This window comes from Photinus pyralis, unplaced genomic scaffold (genome assembly GCF_008802855.1).
Source record: "Photinus pyralis isolate 1611_PpyrPB1 unplaced genomic scaffold, Ppyr1.3 Ppyr1.4_LG5, whole genome shotgun sequence".
Lineage (NCBI taxonomy): Eukaryota > Metazoa > Arthropoda > Insecta > Coleoptera > Lampyridae > Photinus > Photinus pyralis.
In genome coordinates, this window is record NW_022170596.1 from 29,553,996 (window position 1) to 29,571,266 (window position 17,271).

The 17,271-nt window shown below is 36.4% G+C and overlaps 3 protein-coding genes across 4 annotated transcripts; all 3 read left to right on the plus strand.

Moving 5' to 3' along the window:
- Window positions 1–3,387: 3,387 nt before the first annotated feature.
- Window positions 3,388–5,800, plus strand: LOC116172187 (pyrimidine-specific ribonucleoside hydrolase RihA-like). Of its 2 annotated transcripts, XM_031489341.1 has the most exons (5): window positions 3,388–3,474; window positions 3,527–3,726; window positions 3,781–4,072; window positions 4,118–4,254; window positions 4,303–5,800. In XM_031489341.1, exons 1-5 carry the CDS (start codon window positions 3,465–3,467, stop codon window positions 4,627–4,629), a joined length of 966 nt encoding a protein of 321 aa, XP_031345201.1. In that variant the 5' UTR covers window positions 3,388–3,464; the 3' UTR covers window positions 4,630–5,800. The 2 variants fall into 2 exon arrangements, with proteins under 2 accessions (XP_031345201.1, XP_031345202.1); XM_031489342.1 differs by having other exon boundaries at window positions 3,412–3,726; window positions 4,303–5,799.
- Window positions 5,801–9,273: 3,473 nt separating this feature from the next.
- On the plus strand, window positions 9,274–10,989 carry LOC116170666 (hydrocephalus-inducing protein-like). Its single transcript, XM_031487170.1, has 6 exons — window positions 9,274–9,741; window positions 9,787–10,024; window positions 10,069–10,273; window positions 10,327–10,394; window positions 10,446–10,660; window positions 10,705–10,989. Exons 1-6 carry the CDS (start codon window positions 9,274–9,276, stop codon window positions 10,987–10,989), a joined length of 1,479 nt encoding a protein of 492 aa, XP_031343030.1.
- Window positions 10,893–15,900, plus strand: LOC116172236 (hydrocephalus-inducing protein-like). The gene is made up of 6 exons (XM_031489407.1): window positions 10,893–10,944; window positions 10,992–11,119; window positions 11,163–11,346; window positions 11,396–11,751; window positions 15,283–15,548; window positions 15,592–15,900. Exons 2-6 carry the CDS (start codon window positions 11,085–11,087, stop codon window positions 15,855–15,857), a joined length of 1,107 nt encoding a protein of 368 aa, XP_031345267.1. The 5' UTR covers window positions 10,893–10,944; window positions 10,992–11,084; the 3' UTR covers window positions 15,858–15,900.
- The last annotated feature ends 1,371 nt before the right edge of the window (window positions 15,901–17,271 follow it).

Consider the following 17,271-nt stretch of genomic DNA (forward strand, 5'->3'; position numbering starts at 1 on the left):
TTAAAAACCAAAAGGAATGAAAGGAAAGTTGTAACACGATTCACAAAAACTTCTTACCTTATAAATTCAGATGTAAATTCATTCTCTTATTTTGAGCGTAAACTAAAAAACGTTCACACAGCATTTTGAGTAACGCAACTGCGCATGAGCATTCAGCATTTGTAAATGATTTCCCTTGAATACCCTTTGATTTCCTTCTAGATTTCCTTGATTTCCAATGATTTCCCGTGATTTCCCTTGATTTCCTCCGATTTCTAGTGATTTCATCATGACTTCCTCGTGATTTCCTCACTAGTGTACAGAGATTTCCCCTGCGAATTACCCCTCGGGGTACAATGTAAGGCAATAAACCGCCACTTTTAGCAAAATTGTACACTGAAACCTTACACCCCAAATGAATGTGCTGTGCATTCGCTAAATACTAATCTATTTCATATCAGTCTGTGGTTTATATACAATTAATTTCCTTACGTATCTAAACAATTGTAACCTAGTCTATAATAGTAACTACTTTTCTTTTTTAACATTGCATAATAATGAATATTCATTATTGTACTGACCTAGTGGCCGTGCAAACAAAGCTTTCTTGCACCTAAATCGCATTGTATTGTTATTGTACCCTAATCTATGCGATAATTATTGTCCTAACTTATTACTTAATTTAATCTGTTCAATCCATTATCAAAAAGTGAACTTTTTGAAGTGTCATATTAAAAAAAGTTCATTCTTTAATAATACCTCACGAAAAAGAGTGATTTCCCTTAATAAATGGAGTCTTTTAATTCTGTAGATACACGCCACTGTAAATCATTTTTAAGCATGTGAATTTACTTAAATTAAATTAATTTTTAATGCTTTTTTGGATACAATAAATTGGTTTGATTAAACTAACAAAAGTGAAAAGATTAATGTTTTATTCAACGCAAAGTGGTAAAATTATTTAATCCAAAAATTCCCAATGCCCAAATCCATTGAAAAAGGTCCGCATTTTTGTGTCAATTTCTTCTCTTTTATGAAATGCGCGGCCTTATTTTCAAATTTTGGAAAGGCCGTATGAATAAGCTCTGATACAAGCTTGAAAAAGATCTAAAAAGTTTTTTGGGAGACGCTAAAATTATATAGTGCATTACAATTTTATATATACTTTTCATACATAGCTCTGAAAAGAGTCTACAGACCACTAGAAGAGGCAAATGCTGCCAAATCATTCCGTAGTTATGTTTTAGTGATAGTAAAGTACAAAGATTGGTATATATAAACACATTAATAAAAGAAAAAGGGTACATTCAAGTTTTAAAAGCATTTATGGTGGGTTTATACAATCATTATCATTAGTACATCATCAAGAAATAGTCAATAGAAACCAATGTATTAAGGCTGAAAGCATGTTTGTATTTGGGTAGAATAATGTTTGTTTTCTTTCGAGTATCGTAGTTATGTACGTCTTCATGTTTGTCTAAAAACTGTAAATTTCTATAAATGTGTTGTGTGACTCTTAAGATATAAAGATTGGTCATTGTTAAAATTTTTGCATCAACAAATTTTTGTTTACAAGAGTCGCGTTTGCTCATGTTGTACATGATTCTTAATGCTCGTTTCTGGGTTTTGAAAATTGTATCGGAATCCATAGAGTTTCCCCAAAATTCAATCCCGTAAGCCATTAGACTTTCAAAGTAGGCGTGGTAAATCGCTTTACAAGTTTGAGTATTTACAAAGTTTTTGACTTGGCTTAAGGCGTACACTGCCGAGCAAAGAGACTTATTTAAATTATTTATGTGGTGTCTCCATGACAGCTTATCGTCAATATATATCCCAAGGAACATTTAAGTTAGTTAAGTCTCCCATCTCAGTCGTGAGGTTTATTAGCTCCTGAACCATCGCTCTTGGAGTTCGAAACTTAATGCTACATGACTTCTCGCAGTTGAATTTTAATTCATTGCTGCAAAACCAATGAAATACTTTGTTAATTGTTTCCGTAGCTTTAAGTTCGAACTCCAGAGTATCGTTTGCTTTAATTAATAAATTGGTATCATCTACAAATAGAGTAAACTCACAGGCACTAAAACTCAGTGGTAAATCATTGATATACATATAATAAAAACAGAATGGGACCCATATATTTATTTATTTATTATTATTTATATTATAATATAGTTATAGTAATTATTTATATTATAATATAGTTCACTATCGAAAATCATTAACAAATATCCAATAGAAACAAAGATTTATTGCGCGTTGCTAACCAACGAAACCATTCTCAGCTTAGTGAACTAATGATAATGATTATATAAACCCACCATTAATAATTACATTTTGCCGACTTCAAACTGAACCACAGTTGATCGAAAATGTGTATTCTATAAACACATTTCACTTTGTTATTAAAATAAGTGGTTTGATAATATATTAATTATATCATATTATATTGAGGCAAATTATCCTCCTGTTCCTGTTCTTGACGACGTTCTTAGCTGATGAAACCATAAAGAAAGCTCTTTCCAGTTTTCCTAGAAGTTCTTCTGAGGGAATTGATGGCCTAACACCGAGACGCCTGTCAGATTTAATAACTATTTCTTATTCCGCTCCACGATATCATTCCACGTTCTGACTTTAATTGTATGTTCTGATTTTATGTAAATGTTTGTAGTTTCCTTAATTTTTGAGTTGTTCTGATACTGTAAATTTTACTTCTACTGTAAGATCATTATTAAAATTGCAAACTATGGTCTTTGAATAAGTATATTTGAAAAAACCACGATTTAAGTGAATGCTTAAAAACTGTCAAATCATTATTTAGAAACCAACATTGCAGGAAAACACATTGAATTGTTCCTTATTCCTAACTACAATTTTTTTTTGTTTTCTTTCCTGGGAACACGTAAAATACCATTTGTATTCTTCCCAAGCATTCGTTTCATTTAAGGATACATAATAATTCAGGATGTATTCTCCCTGCTTGAAACAGATTTTTTTTGCTTATCTGGTGAGCGTAGTAAATTCCTATGTTAGTATAGCAAGAACCGAAGAAAAGATATTTGTTGTGTCAAGTCAAAAAGGACCTTATAATTTTGAACTTGAGACGTACAGTCGTAAAACCTTCATCGCCCAAACCTCAAGAACCAGAACCAAAGACTCGAAGGGAACCGACAATTTGATTTGCCCATTTGGGGTTGTAACAAATAAATAATTGTAAAGTACCAACTTTAACGTGATTAATCGATTGATTAACTTACGTTTAAGCAAAATATTTACTTATCGGCTGCTGTTGCAAAAGAGAATGAAGTAATAAGATAAAGAATTAATATGCAAATGCATAGCAAAAGGTTAACAAAGTCAATTGATATTAAGTGAACTTCAATGTCGTTTTTATAGTTAAACAGTAGTAACATTTATTTACGTTAAGTACGTATCAATAGTAGTCGATAACGAACCACTGGAAATGTAGTTCAAAGCGTTATCTCATGTTTATTGGTTTAGCTCTCAAAAGTTGGTTAGTAGGTTAAACGTGTTCGCTAAATTGCAGGGGTAAATATGGGTCCTAAACGTATAGTAATTGACACCGATCCAGGGGTGGATGACGCCCATGCCATTTTATTCTTGCTGGACGCTGATAAATTAAATATGGTCAAAATTGAGGCGATCATAGTGACTAAAGGAAACACGACTGTCGAGAACGGTTGCAGAAATGTGATTCGCTTATTGAAGATGAAGAACAGAATGGATGTACGGTTGCCCATAAATTGCGAACAATTTATTAATCGACATCAGCTGTTACAGATCCCGATTTACAAAGGAGCTTCGTATGCCTTGCTTTCGAACGAAGTAGCCGCTTCAACATATTTTGGTGACGATGGTATGGCAGATGCAGAGTACGATGAAGAGCCCGATTTGTCGATAGTCAACAAAAAACCCGGATCTTTAGCGTTGCTCGAGTTAGTCGAGCAAAATCCTCACGAACTTAGCTTACTGTGTTTGGCACCGCTAACTAATATCGCACTGGCAGCAGGTTTAAATGGTGACTTCTTTGAAAACGTCAAGGAAGTATTTATTATGGGTGGAAATTGGCGAGGTAAGTTCCTCCAGTTGATTCCTGAATTCTACAACGCGAGTTTAGGTCAAGGTAATGAAACGGAATGTGCCGAATTTAATTTCCATTACGATCCGGAAGCCGCATACATGGTTTTGCAGAAACTGAGGTGCCCAACTACAATTTTACCAAATGAAACATGCATGGCAGCCCGAATTGATACGGTACTTAAATTTACACCAATTTCATTCGATTCCATTTTAACATTGTAGAGCTGGAGGTTTGAAACTTTGATCAATGACTCCATTGATCTTACCTTCATGACGATGCTGGAAAGGAAGTTTTTTAAGCTGAGGGATATAGAAGCGTGGACTCCTTATGATCTTTTTTCTGTGTTACTCATCCTGTATCCGGAGGTGGTAGTGCGTTCAGCCGAGTACAACGTTACTGTCGAGCTTCACGGTCGATTCACACGAGGGCAGATGATACTGGATCATTTAAGAAACAGAACATCGAATGTGAATATAGTTCAAAGGATTGATAAGGAGCGTGTTATGCAAATATTATTAAATTGGTATCACATATACCCGAATGAGTAACATTAAATAATTGTCTAGGTACCTACACTATTTTGAAAAAATATGGACTTAGGACAAGCTCCAAAACCTTGTCTCAGTGAAATGTACTCGTATTATTACCTTAATATATTATAATATATATTAATATAAAACGCCCTCACTGCCTTACACAGTTGTAATGGTTCTCTTATTTCTTCCTATATTTCGCAACGCTTGATGCTACAATACCACTGACAAACAGAACATTTGTAAAACACAACACAGAAGTAGTGTATTGGAGTAGGTAGAGAAGGATTAATTTTAGATAAAGTTATCAGTACTACCACATTTAGTCACAAATTGCTTTATCTAAATTGTGTCTCAATCAAACTCCAAATAATGATGTATGTTTGACTACATTGAGGACAATATCAATAATGAAACATACCCAGTTTTCACTCCTTTCCACAGCTTTTCTATTTACCACTTTCCTTAAGATTTTCACTAAAATAAATTGATTTTTTCGTAGTCACGGTCTTTTGAACTACCCATTGAAACTCAAATCTAATAACAATATACAAGAGTCTTTATATAAAAAAAATTAAACACACCGTATAAATATTCATATTGAACTCATTCACTGGGAGCTTTTCTGCTTTGAAACTAAAGTAGCGTTAAATAAATATTTTATATAATTAAGATAACCATACCTCATGTCCTTCTGTAAATGACGATGTTGGCATAAAACAGATTTGGGGCAGTTATTCCTAGCTGATATCCCAAGATCTGCAACCCCCGAACTCTTCTAGGTTTCCTGAACCCCTAATTATCCTAAAGCTCATATGAATTTCAATCCTACTTATGTACCCTGTAGCTTACCACCTATACTTTCTACCTGGCGTGACTCACTAACTTTTTTTAGAAACTTCGATCCCTTTGACAATTGTTACACATGTTCTTGACAGTGGCGGAATTACATATAGGCACACTAGGCGCGTGCTTAGGGGCGGCAGCTTTAGAGGGCGGCATTTTTTGCACTCTATTTATTTTAGGTAATATTTTAACTTTTAGTTCCCTAACAAATTACAAATGACAAACATTTTTAATTAAAATTATGAAATAAATCGGAATTGATAGATAGTTTAAACAAACTGTAACTGCATGAACGATAATCGACAATACAAGTTTTGACGTGTATGAAAACTTAATCTTAGGTATACTGTATTTCTTTTCATAGTAGCATTGAATAATAAATCTGAATTTATTATTCAATGATAGTAGTTTTAAAAATGTCAAGTTATAAGGTGATTTTTATTCGCATCTTAAAATTTATTGCAATTTAAAGATTATTTTTGGAGGGGCGCATATCTTTCGGTGTGCCTAGTAGTCTGGAAGCCAGACGAAAAAGCTGGAAGTAAGGTACGGTGAAAATTTTTTTGCGGTTTTAGGTCACTAAGTAGGTCTATTTTAAGAATCCGATTGATGCCACTCTGTCACCCTTGAGCATTTTGAGAAATTCAAGATGGCGCCCAAAAATATCTGCAAAAAATACAAAAATTGAATTTTTTAAAAATATGGGCATGTAGCACATCGATTTTAGGGTTTTTTTCTGAATTTAAATTTTTAGTTAAAAATATTTTTGGGGGCGTTTTGGAGGAGTGGGGGTGTTTATAAGGGGGTGGTTTTTATATTGTTTCAATATTAACGTGTCGTACATCTATTTATATGTTTTTATGAATAAGGATCCCGAATTCCATATCAAAATGGAGGTACACAGCAAGTTATTCAATGTTAAAAAAGTAGAACGACGCCGACAGACGGCCGAAAATAACATAAAACTCGCTGATTTTAATAAAAAGATAATAAGTATAACAAGTGCGATACGTCTTCTTATAGGTTTCTTTGGGTGGAGATTACAATTTTGATGTCAAAATATGATTTTTGAATAAAGCCTAGAAAGATATACAAGATAGCGTCAAAATTTAGAGTTAAAAAGTTTACCATTTACTCCAATACCCTTACTTAAATATCCCCATCCCACATATCCTAATGTGTAATTGTGCAAATAACTACTAATATCAAAGCAAAAGTTTTGGTTAGTAGTGATTTTCACAGTTACAATATTTATTTTACTTTTTTTCAGCATTTGTTTTTTCAGGAACAGGTTTTCTTTATTTCTGAAATTACTTTATATTAAAATAATTTCGAAAATAAAAACACATTTTTCCTTTTGCAAGACTATCAACGCCAGGATGGAAACTAAAAGTGAACATAAAAAAGTGCATATTTCAGTGTGAGAAATCCGAACAGTTAATGACAATCAGTGAACAAAAACTTCAAACAATAATTAGTGCGTGCTACCACCGTGAAGATGAAACGCTGAGAAATTGGATTGAGGACCAGCAGAGACTAGAGATCCATGAATTTTATTGTCATCGCTCTTGTGTGTCGACATAAAAGTAGGAGACAAAAAGAATCTAAACCAACAGAAGTGCGTAATCTGCGATCATTTAGTGCGTTCGATTTTAGAGAAGACTGCTTGTTGTGCACCGAAAAATGTCGTGAAAAAGATCCTAAAAACCCAAGCCGATTTAACGAATTATATTGTACGAACATTGGACATAAATCAAAACATTCTGAAAGCCTGTGAAAAACGCCAAGACAAATGGGCAGAAGAAGTGAGATCTAGGATCGTTGGATGCTGCCCAAAACCTTGTTCTTCCTAAAATTGACGTTACGCAATATGGATGCGAAAAAGATGACGAAAACAAAATTTTAAACCCAATTTCTGTCTCCAAAAATACTAAATTGACACCAGATTTTATTCTAGAGCTTGCTAAACGCTCTTGCAAAGCTAATGACCCCTGCAGCTCGAACAGATGTGGTTGTCTATCAAATGGGTTGTCATGTAGCCTGAAGTGCAAATGCATGATGGATAAAAGGGACAAAAATAAATGTAAAAATCCACTAACAAAATTTGTGGAAACTGCGCAAAATGAATCAGAAAGCGAAGTACCGGACAACGAGTAAATTTATGTTTATCTGCAATATTTTTTCGTTTGCTTGTTATTTTTTTGTTTAAAAATGTATTATATCTGTAAGTAATGTATTTGAGTTTGAGTTAATATATTTATTTTTTTGTTATTTTATTCAGTAGTTACAGCTTCCCCCCTCAAGTAGCTTCCCCCCAAAAAAATAATTAACAAATAGGAGTTTCTGTTTTAAGACCTATTTTGATCTCAAATTCGAGATTCTTATTCATAAAAACAAATAAATCGATGTACGACTCGTTAATATTGAAAAAATATAAAAACCAACCCCCCAAAAACACCCCCCACTCTACCAAAACGCCCCCAAAAATTTTTATAACAGCAGATTTGAATTTAAAAGGCTCGAAAACTCTAAAATCGATGTGCTATATGCCCATATTTTTTATAACTTTAATTTTTGTATTTTTTTTGCTGACTGGGCCGCCATCTTGAATTTCTCAAAATGCTCAAGAGTGTCAAGGTGGCATCAAACGGATTCTCAAAGTAGACATCCTTACGAACTAAAAGCCGTCAAAAAACCTTCACCGTACCTCACTTCCAGGTTAAGCCAAAAATCCCAGTTTGGCATCCAGACTATAGGGGCGGAAAAAATTTAAATCCGCCACTGGTTCTTAAGTATATAAGAAAAATGGCTCTGGCCTTTTAGCTAATTTAATATTGTAACACTGATACATGCGTGAAGATCGCGTTCGGTATTTTAAAGGATTTATTGTTTATTATCCTAATATTCATAGAGAAAGAAGAATATTAATTAGTATCCTAGCAACAACGCTATATGTATTGAAACAGGACAAGTTGAATGTGTTTTATATTTATGTGTCAGCTCTGACAAACTTTATACCATTATAGTTCAAAAATGGAAAACACACCCAATTGCTCACCAACCGAAAAGGATAATTGTGAAATACTTGACTTTATAAAAGAACTCGTCACTGGACCGTCAAGAGCCGGCGAACCAGGCATGCGACCGTCCAGGTTTCGAGACGAAATGAAACTTACCACCGAAGACCGAATTAACAAATATAAATCATTAGTTTGCAAATCAAAAAATTCAACAAAGTTCCCGATCTTTGAGCCGATACCAGAAGTTGTTGTTTTCCAGAATTATAAAGTTGGTGTTGGGTACACGGCTTCGTTGACGATTCGAAATAACGGCAATGTAGAAGGACGTAAGGTGATGAGATACTAAAGTACTTCTTATAGTTATCCAGGCCACTACGGCCTATTTTCCCAACATCATCTTACCTAACTGTAACCTACGCTTCTGAAGCGATAAGTACGCACATAGCGCCAGGTATGGCGCTCACATTCCATGTCAAATTTTGCACTGAAGACAAAAAGGATTACAAGTTTGACCTTAAATTTGTAACTGAAAGCGAAGTTTTAACGGTTCCGGTATACGGTAAGCGCTTGTACGATTGATACCCCAAAAGATCTGACACTTTCAGCCCTAACTCCGAGACCTCTTCTGGATATCCCCGATTGTGTCCAAATTCCTACATCTGTCATTTACATACCTTCCGAAGAATCCGTATACATTAGAAACCAGGCAGTTGTACCTGCCACATTCTTCAACATCACCGAAGGTCCATTCGAAGTTAAGCCTGACAAGGGAATTTTGCAGACCGGTGACGTAATGCGGCTGATCGTGATTTTCACACCGACTCGCTTGGGAAAGTCTCACGGAAAGCTACTACTTACTTATGACAGTGGAGAATCTCTTTGGGTTACCCTGGAAGGTTACGCCAAGGAGGCGAACATTTACTTGGAAAAGGGATCGTTGAATTTTGATGAGACGTTCATCGGCCTAACGCGACAGAAAACCCTCACACTGACAAACAACAGCAAATATTTGGTTAACTTTGAGTGGAAGCTCTACGTTAGCGCCAAGGAAGAGATGGCTCACCTTGACAAGCTTAAAGAGTCGATGCACCACATGAAAGAGAATGAGGCTACCAAATCAAATAAATTGCAACATTTAGATATAATTGACGCGGGAGGGCACTCCAAAGTTTACGAGCGCATTTACGCCGACGAAGTGAGCGAATTAGAGGCGGGAAGCCTGCTTCTCTTCCAAAACCCATATTTTCGTATTGTGCCCTTAGTTAGTCTTTTACGTGGTAAACATAAGTCTTAATTTTAATTTTAGCGGGGAGAAGTGTGGCCCAATGCCAAATTTACATTTACAATTTTCTTTGCACCTACGCGTGTTGGTAGGTATAATTCTGCGGGCTACTTGTACGTAACTGGACGAGGCCAAAGAGTGCGCCTGCTTCTAAATGGACTGGCCATGGGACCAATGATTGAGTTAAACATGACCAGGTTGGATGTGAATAAACTGTACATGTGCTCTGTGCACCAGTACGAAATTGTTGCAAGAAACAAAGGTAGATATGGCCCTCTTGGAAAGTAATGAAGAAGAGTATTTCAGGTGATATTCCTGGCGGTGTAAAATTTGTTAGCCAAGAATTAGATTTTGGCGGCACGATGTCGTGTGAACCGGAACTAATACTGTTGGAACCGGGCAAATGTGGGAGATTCGTGATAACTTTCAGCAGTCGGGAACAAGGAACGTTCATCGAAGAAATTCTGTTCAATATTGAAGAATCGCGAGAAGTTCTTCGCGTTATATTTACGTGCGTGTCACCTCAACTTTAACCAATGAGCTTGATTCTACCTTTCGTTTTAGGGGTGAAATCGATTGTCCCTATCTCTCATTTGAGGAATGCGAAATAGATTTTGGAACAGTCCCAATCGGTTTGTCTTTTTAAACCTCACTGTTCCACTACCTACGCGTGGTAATTTTAGGTGACCCCATACGAAAGCAAATAGTAATGAAGAATAGTTCGCTTGTTCCTATCAGTTACAAACTATCAGTGCAAGGAGACGGGGACATACCCTCGGTGACCTGTGCAGAGTACGCTTCGCTACCAATCAGGTGTGGGTTGAGTAAAAGGCCGAGAGAATTCGATTACTGTCAGCGAAGTGGAAGTGTCCCCCCTAATTCGTGCTTCCACATGGAGGTAAAAAGTTCAATGCTAGAAGATCGTATAGTGATCCTTTTCAGCTCACGCTAACAGCCAACATCGTTCGACATCGCTCCACAGCGCTCATTATTAAAATGTGGGACTCGCACAAGCACACAATCTCCTTGCCTCTTTCGTATGCGGTATCAGTACCCAAAGTGAGCTGCGTTCCACCAGAAATCAACATACGATTTTGCTTTCTGAACTACCCTTACCATCGTACCGTTATATTGCACAACGAAACCCCATTATCTGGATACGTGGAAATTGACGCATCTTCTGTAAGTATGCATTGTTGTAACGCACCCCGTGGTTATTGTTTCTAAAGCAAAGTGAGTACAACGGCATCCAATGCACCGCATCACACTCGTCGTGTTTTATCAAGCCCCACCAAGACGTAGAACTGAACTTGGTTATCACTATGAGCATTGCTGAACAAGATCGACTGCCCATTTAGTAAGTCAAAGCAAGCAGTGTGATAAATATCACCTTTTCGTAGTGTAACGCCCTTAGGCGGCCAAAAGATGCAGTGCTGCTCGATAGTTTGCCATGGTCAAGGTCCTGTCGTCACAGCTGACACCGAAGAGGTCGATTTTGGTAAGGTGAACCTGCTAACGTGCGCTACGCAAGCCTTAACCGTCTCAAATGATTCTCCTATACCGGCTAACGTTTCGATTAGTATTGTAAGTACAAGGTCTTCCACATACTTCATCGCTGAGCGTTAGTTTTTAGTCGCCGAAATCACTCTTCTCAATTGATCCTAAAACGTTTGCGTTGAATATCGATGAGTCGAAAACTCTGTCGATATCCGTCTATATGACCAGCCCCGGTACGGTGGTGGATAAGCTTTCCATATGCGTAATCGATGGAAACACATACGAGGTGACTTTAAAGGCGAAGGGTGTCGGTACTTGCATTGAAAGCTTACCTGCGTTAGCCCCCAGTATAAATTTTGACGTGTTGATGACCTATCGGGAATTTTCGTTTGATGTCACGTTCGTGAATAGAGGGAAGAAGTGGCACAAGTTGTATTGGTCCCGAAATAAACATCTGAAGCAAATGCGCGAGTCACCTAACGAACTAATGCCGTAAGTAATATACTGCTGTGCCTCTTGGCTTTATGTTTTTGCTCTTTCTTTTAAAGAACATTTATCAGAACGCAGCATACCACTTGAGTATAAGTCGAGTTTATTTGTTAATGTTTTTCTTTAGCACCGCTACCTTTTAATCACTAAATTAGGGTTGCAACCCAAAGTACACGTTGTAACGGTTGCTCTAATTTGGGGTTTCTTGACTAGTGGAATTGTTAGAATAAATTTGTAACCAATTGTTTGAATGCAAGCCTGCATCTTTTAATTTCTGTAGGGAATTGTTTTCCTATGGATTCCGGATATCCTAATTGTGGGGGATATTGATCATATTCAGTTAATCTAATAATAATAATAATAATAATAAATGACTTTAATAGACAATTTCTATACAGAGCCTGTCTAAATGGCGGAGTTCAGACAGGGATATCATCCGTGTCTGCTCTTCCACTCAACCTTTAATTTATTTTATGTTAGTGTATTTAACTAGGCAGGTCATGATACATACAAAAAGTGAAACAACAAATGGAGTAGTACATTTAAAACTCAAGAAACAAGAATTTGACAATTAAGATGTGGTTTACAAAGTAAGCTGTTAATTGTTTTTAACACGGAAATATTTTACATATTTATTATGTTTTTAGGATGTTTTTAGGAGGAGTCGACGAACACTAACTTTGAATTTATCTGGTACATAACATTTTACATCTACTGGCCAAGCATTATATATATGAGCAATCGCGTACGAATATGACCTCTGAAATATTCTTTTTTTATGCTGCGGAATGGTTATGTGGTCTTTACGGCGAATGTTAATGTTATGTACATCTGTGCGAAAAGTTATTTTGTTATAAAGATAAGGGGGTGATTTAAAGGTTACGATTTTGTGAAAAAGAACGGAAGCACGAAGTAAGCGTCTTTTCTCCATGTTTAACCATTTAATTTCTGATAATTTATGTGAAATGGGTAGCCTTCTCCTGATACCAAAGATTAGTCTTAGGCACGATTTTTGTACAACCTCTATCCTTCTAGAATTACGGTCAGTGAGACAAGGGCCATACACTGTAGAACAGTGGCTGAAATGCGAAAGAACCAGAGAATTACATAATAGAATTTTTGAATTTGAATTTAGAAGGTGCTTAATCCCATAAATATACCCCAATCCCGCGTAGGCACGTTGTATACACACCTTGATATGTTCCTCAAATCTTAAAGTAGAGTCTATAATTAAACCAAGGTTTTTAACATTATTAACAAATGAGAAAGACTGATTGTTGATTTGAATATTTAACTTAGATATTATCTGTTCCCGATTGAATAAATTATGTGTTGAGCCAAATAAAAGAATTTTACTTTTCTCCGCATTTATATGTAGTGAGTGATCTGTGGCAGATTTAATAAAGTTGCTTAGATCCGTGTTAATAATCGCATTAGCGGTATCTATGTTGCACTCTTCAAACCCATAATATAATTGGGTGTCATCCGCGTAGGCGTGATAGTTTACGTGTTTTATTGAAGTAGATCTGGGAAGTATAAATAGAAAACAAAAGAGGCCCAAGTATTGAACCTTGAGGAACCCCACAGTGGATCGATTTGCGACTAGAGGCTAATTCATTATTGACAACTATTTGGGCTCGGCCATGTAAATAGCTTGATAGTAATAATATACAATTTTTTCCTAAACCTATGTAATGCAATATGGAAACTAAAATGTTATGATTAACCGTATCAAAGGCTTTCGTGAAGTCTAATAGAATTAAAACTATAATCTTATTTTTGTCCATATCAGTAATGATGTCATCTGTAACTTTTAATAGTGCAGTTTCACAACTATAACCACTTCTGAATCCAGACTGCAAACAAGGCAAAATGTTAAATTTCGCAAGGTGTGACTCTAATTGAAGGTACAACACTTTTTCGTATATTTTTGATAATACTGGCAGTATACTGATAGGTCTCAGATCTGACATGTTCTCGGGATTACTTTTTTTAGGTAGAGGATGCACCATGGAAACTTTCCAACAATCTGGGAATACCGAATGTTCCAATGAAAAATTTATTAAATGTATTAAAACAGGGAGCACAGAGGGACAGCACAGTTTCAACATTTTTAAAGATATGTCATCTATTCCCGCCGTATTTGACTTAATTGAGTTAATAATTGTAAGAATACTGTTTGCATCAATCATGGTAAATTCAAATTTATCTCCTACTGGCACGACACAGTTTGATCTATAAAAATGTACTAAAGTACTGTTGTCTTTCGACTTATTTTTCACCGAAGATATAAAAAATCATTTATGTCATCGACATTATCAAAATGAGAGGGTAATTTAGTGTCCTTATTTTTATGTGCAAGACCTAGGTTTCCTAATTCTTTGTAAATATTAGTTTTGAGAGAAATATTTTTCAGTTGATTTTCAAGGTACGCCCGTTTCTCTTTTATAATGGCAGTATTCACTAGGTTTCGTAACATTTTATAGTATCGCCAGTGACCAGCATCCTTGGTTTTACGAAATTTTGTCCCTGCATTATCACGTAATTTCATCATGCGTTTTAGAGTATCAGTTAACCATGGTGCTACCTTTTTCGTTATCCTTGTTTGCCTTCTTGGAGCGTGAATGTTAAACAAATTAACTACTGCACTATTAAAAAGCGTTACCTTATCATTAATATTCGACATTTGATAAAAATTGTTCCATGAAGATCCATAAGGAATCAAATCAAATGATTAATGTCAACTGAAACTGATTTAATGAAAATGAAAATTAGGGCTATTTGATTACAACTGCCAATTCGGCTTAAAGTCTATTCAGCATGGTGTAAATTGCCACGTAGCGTATGCTGATTGTGCTTGTTTAATTGGTAGTGCAAAATGAAGCAAAACAATCAACGATTAAAGATGTCCGATTTTGTTAATAGGGTCCATTTTGTAGGTGTTCATTAATCAGTAAGAAATTAAAGGGATTCAGAGAGTTTTTGTGATTTATTCAGTACTGAACCCCGGAGGTATTAACCGTACAATTTCGAGTAAAAACTCAATTTCGAAATTGCGGGTGAGACCACGACATAAGACCAGGAACGGAAGTTTGATTCAGTTTTAAGTTACGGGAGCCTTACCCGCAGTTTTAATTTTGTACTTATTTGTGCCGTAAACCACACCACCACAGTTCAGCCTTTAGCAGCAAAACTTTTCAGAATTCAAATGTTACCAACCCTATACTATACATATAAACTATAAAATGTTGGACCTTTTTTGTCCTTTGCTTAGTTTCAATTAGATGTTCCAGCGGTAGTAGATCACAATTTTGTAAAATTAATCTTTACATTAGATAATTTTTAGTTAATAAGTTACCATTCATTTGTATCTGCAGTTTATACAATTAGGAGTAAGAAAACTTATGGTGTAAGATGCAACTTCATGCAACCAATATCATGAAATATTTGTGTGCAGTAAAAGTGCGGAAAGATTTGAGTTTGCTAGTCCGAAAGTTTCAAGAACACGAGAACTAATGGAAGCGTAATTTCTAGATCTGCCTTTTCGTTTTGCCCCTCCGCCATCGAACTGAATCCAGACCAAAAGTGTACGGTCGCAATAAAAGGCTACAATACGGTACCGTGTTACGTTAACGAAGACTTTTACTGCCACGCTTTGCTCGAGAAGGCAACACATCAAGAAATTATTATGTCATGCAACATCATTGCCACATTTGTCGAGCCTTCCGTTGAGCTAAATAAGACAGAGATGAATTTCGTGAAAAACGTTGGAGTAGATTCAGTCTACCAATCCCTATCTGGTAAAAACGGTGGCACAAACCATATAGTATTAAGTTTTCGTAGATGAGATTGAAATGGTCAACCATACGCCTTTACCGATTACAATGAATGTACTAGCCAAGGACCCTTTCTACATCTCCACCCAGGATAAAGATGTTACGATGTATAGCGTCAGTTTGGCACCCGACGAAAGTTATGGAATGCTCATTAAATTTCGACCATATGGTCAAGGTAACCGGTGCAGCACTATCCACGATGCACTGAAATTGGACTATCACAAACATCCCAAAATTGCAAGTTTCGAAAACGAACCCTTGCGGGATCAATAATTCCATTACTTTAGGACGCTGTCGATTTAACTGGGGAGGTGAACTACCCAAACGTCGCAATACATCCCAGTACGATTTCTTTTGCAATACCTCCAGAGTCAACCGCTTGTGTTAACGTCTTATTAAAAAACATTAGTCCTCTTTTAGCGCATTATAGTTTCGAATGGCAAGAAGACTGCTTTTACGTAAACGAGCTTATACCTGAGGAGGTACTTAAAGGCTTTTATAGTCACGATTATCTTCCTTGTAATTTTAGACGAGTATACCATCAACGAAAGAGAAACTGCGCGAAATTTGTAGCGAATCGGATACTCACTTCGAGCTTGAAAACAAAGATGGAAAGGCGATTTTGGCGTCCAGTGAATTTCTACTGAAAGTAGTAGATTTTGAAGAGTGCTCAGAAGTGCAACTCAAACCTCCGTTGCCATTGATTCACTACTACCAAAGGCCCTATGTTGAACAATATCAAGTAAATAGCTATGTGGAACTTTCCTATGAACTACACCCTAGCATTGAAAAGAACTTGACTTTTCCTGAAGAGAATTTGGAAAATTTAACGGAAATACGCTCACTTTTTCACATCGTGACAAACTACCACGAAGAGCAGATGAGTCACCAAACAATACAGAGTCTGCCATCCTGCAGACCTAAAACACACTTAATATCAAAGTTATTAAATATTGCTCCCAGCAGCGGCACGTTGGCACCTCACGACTGGCAAACCGTATCGGTGATCTTCCAACCTAGCCCAAACACGTTCCTGTCGGCCAAAGTCGTCTGTCACATTAGTGGAGGACCATCCGAAGCCATTAATCTTGAGGGAGTATCAGCGGCCCTTTCCTATAAAATCGAAACTCTTAGCGTAGACTTTGGTAGGCAGGTGAGAAAACCTTCCAGTACATCCCTCTTGTTGAGACTACAATGTAGGTATTTTGCGAGCCAGTTGAAAGAACCGTTTCTTTAAAGAATACGTGCCCAGTTCCGTTTACTTTCAACATCAGTTTTAAGGAAACGAGCGAAGTTCCCACATGTAATTTGACAGTAAATCCACAACAGGGAAAACTGAATCCTGGGGAGACAGGGAAGTTTAGAGTGAAATGCGTGGCGGGTACCACGGGAAAATTTAATAGCTCATTTAATCTAAAGGTAAGGTTACAGTTACACTTAGAATATCATGCGCTTAGCTCTGTAGGTTGGATACTTGCCTAAACAAACTGTGGACGTCTATGGTTTTGGCGATTGTCCCCAGGTTTATTTAGGGGACCGAAAGTCGCTCATCAATGTATGTCCGAAAATCTCATATTCGGCGATTGCGAGCATTACGCCTCAATACCTTAAGTCTTTGAAGAACCTTAACTATACCAGGCGTTTGTTGAACAAAGAAACTTTTGACTACGATTTATCCAAATCCGCA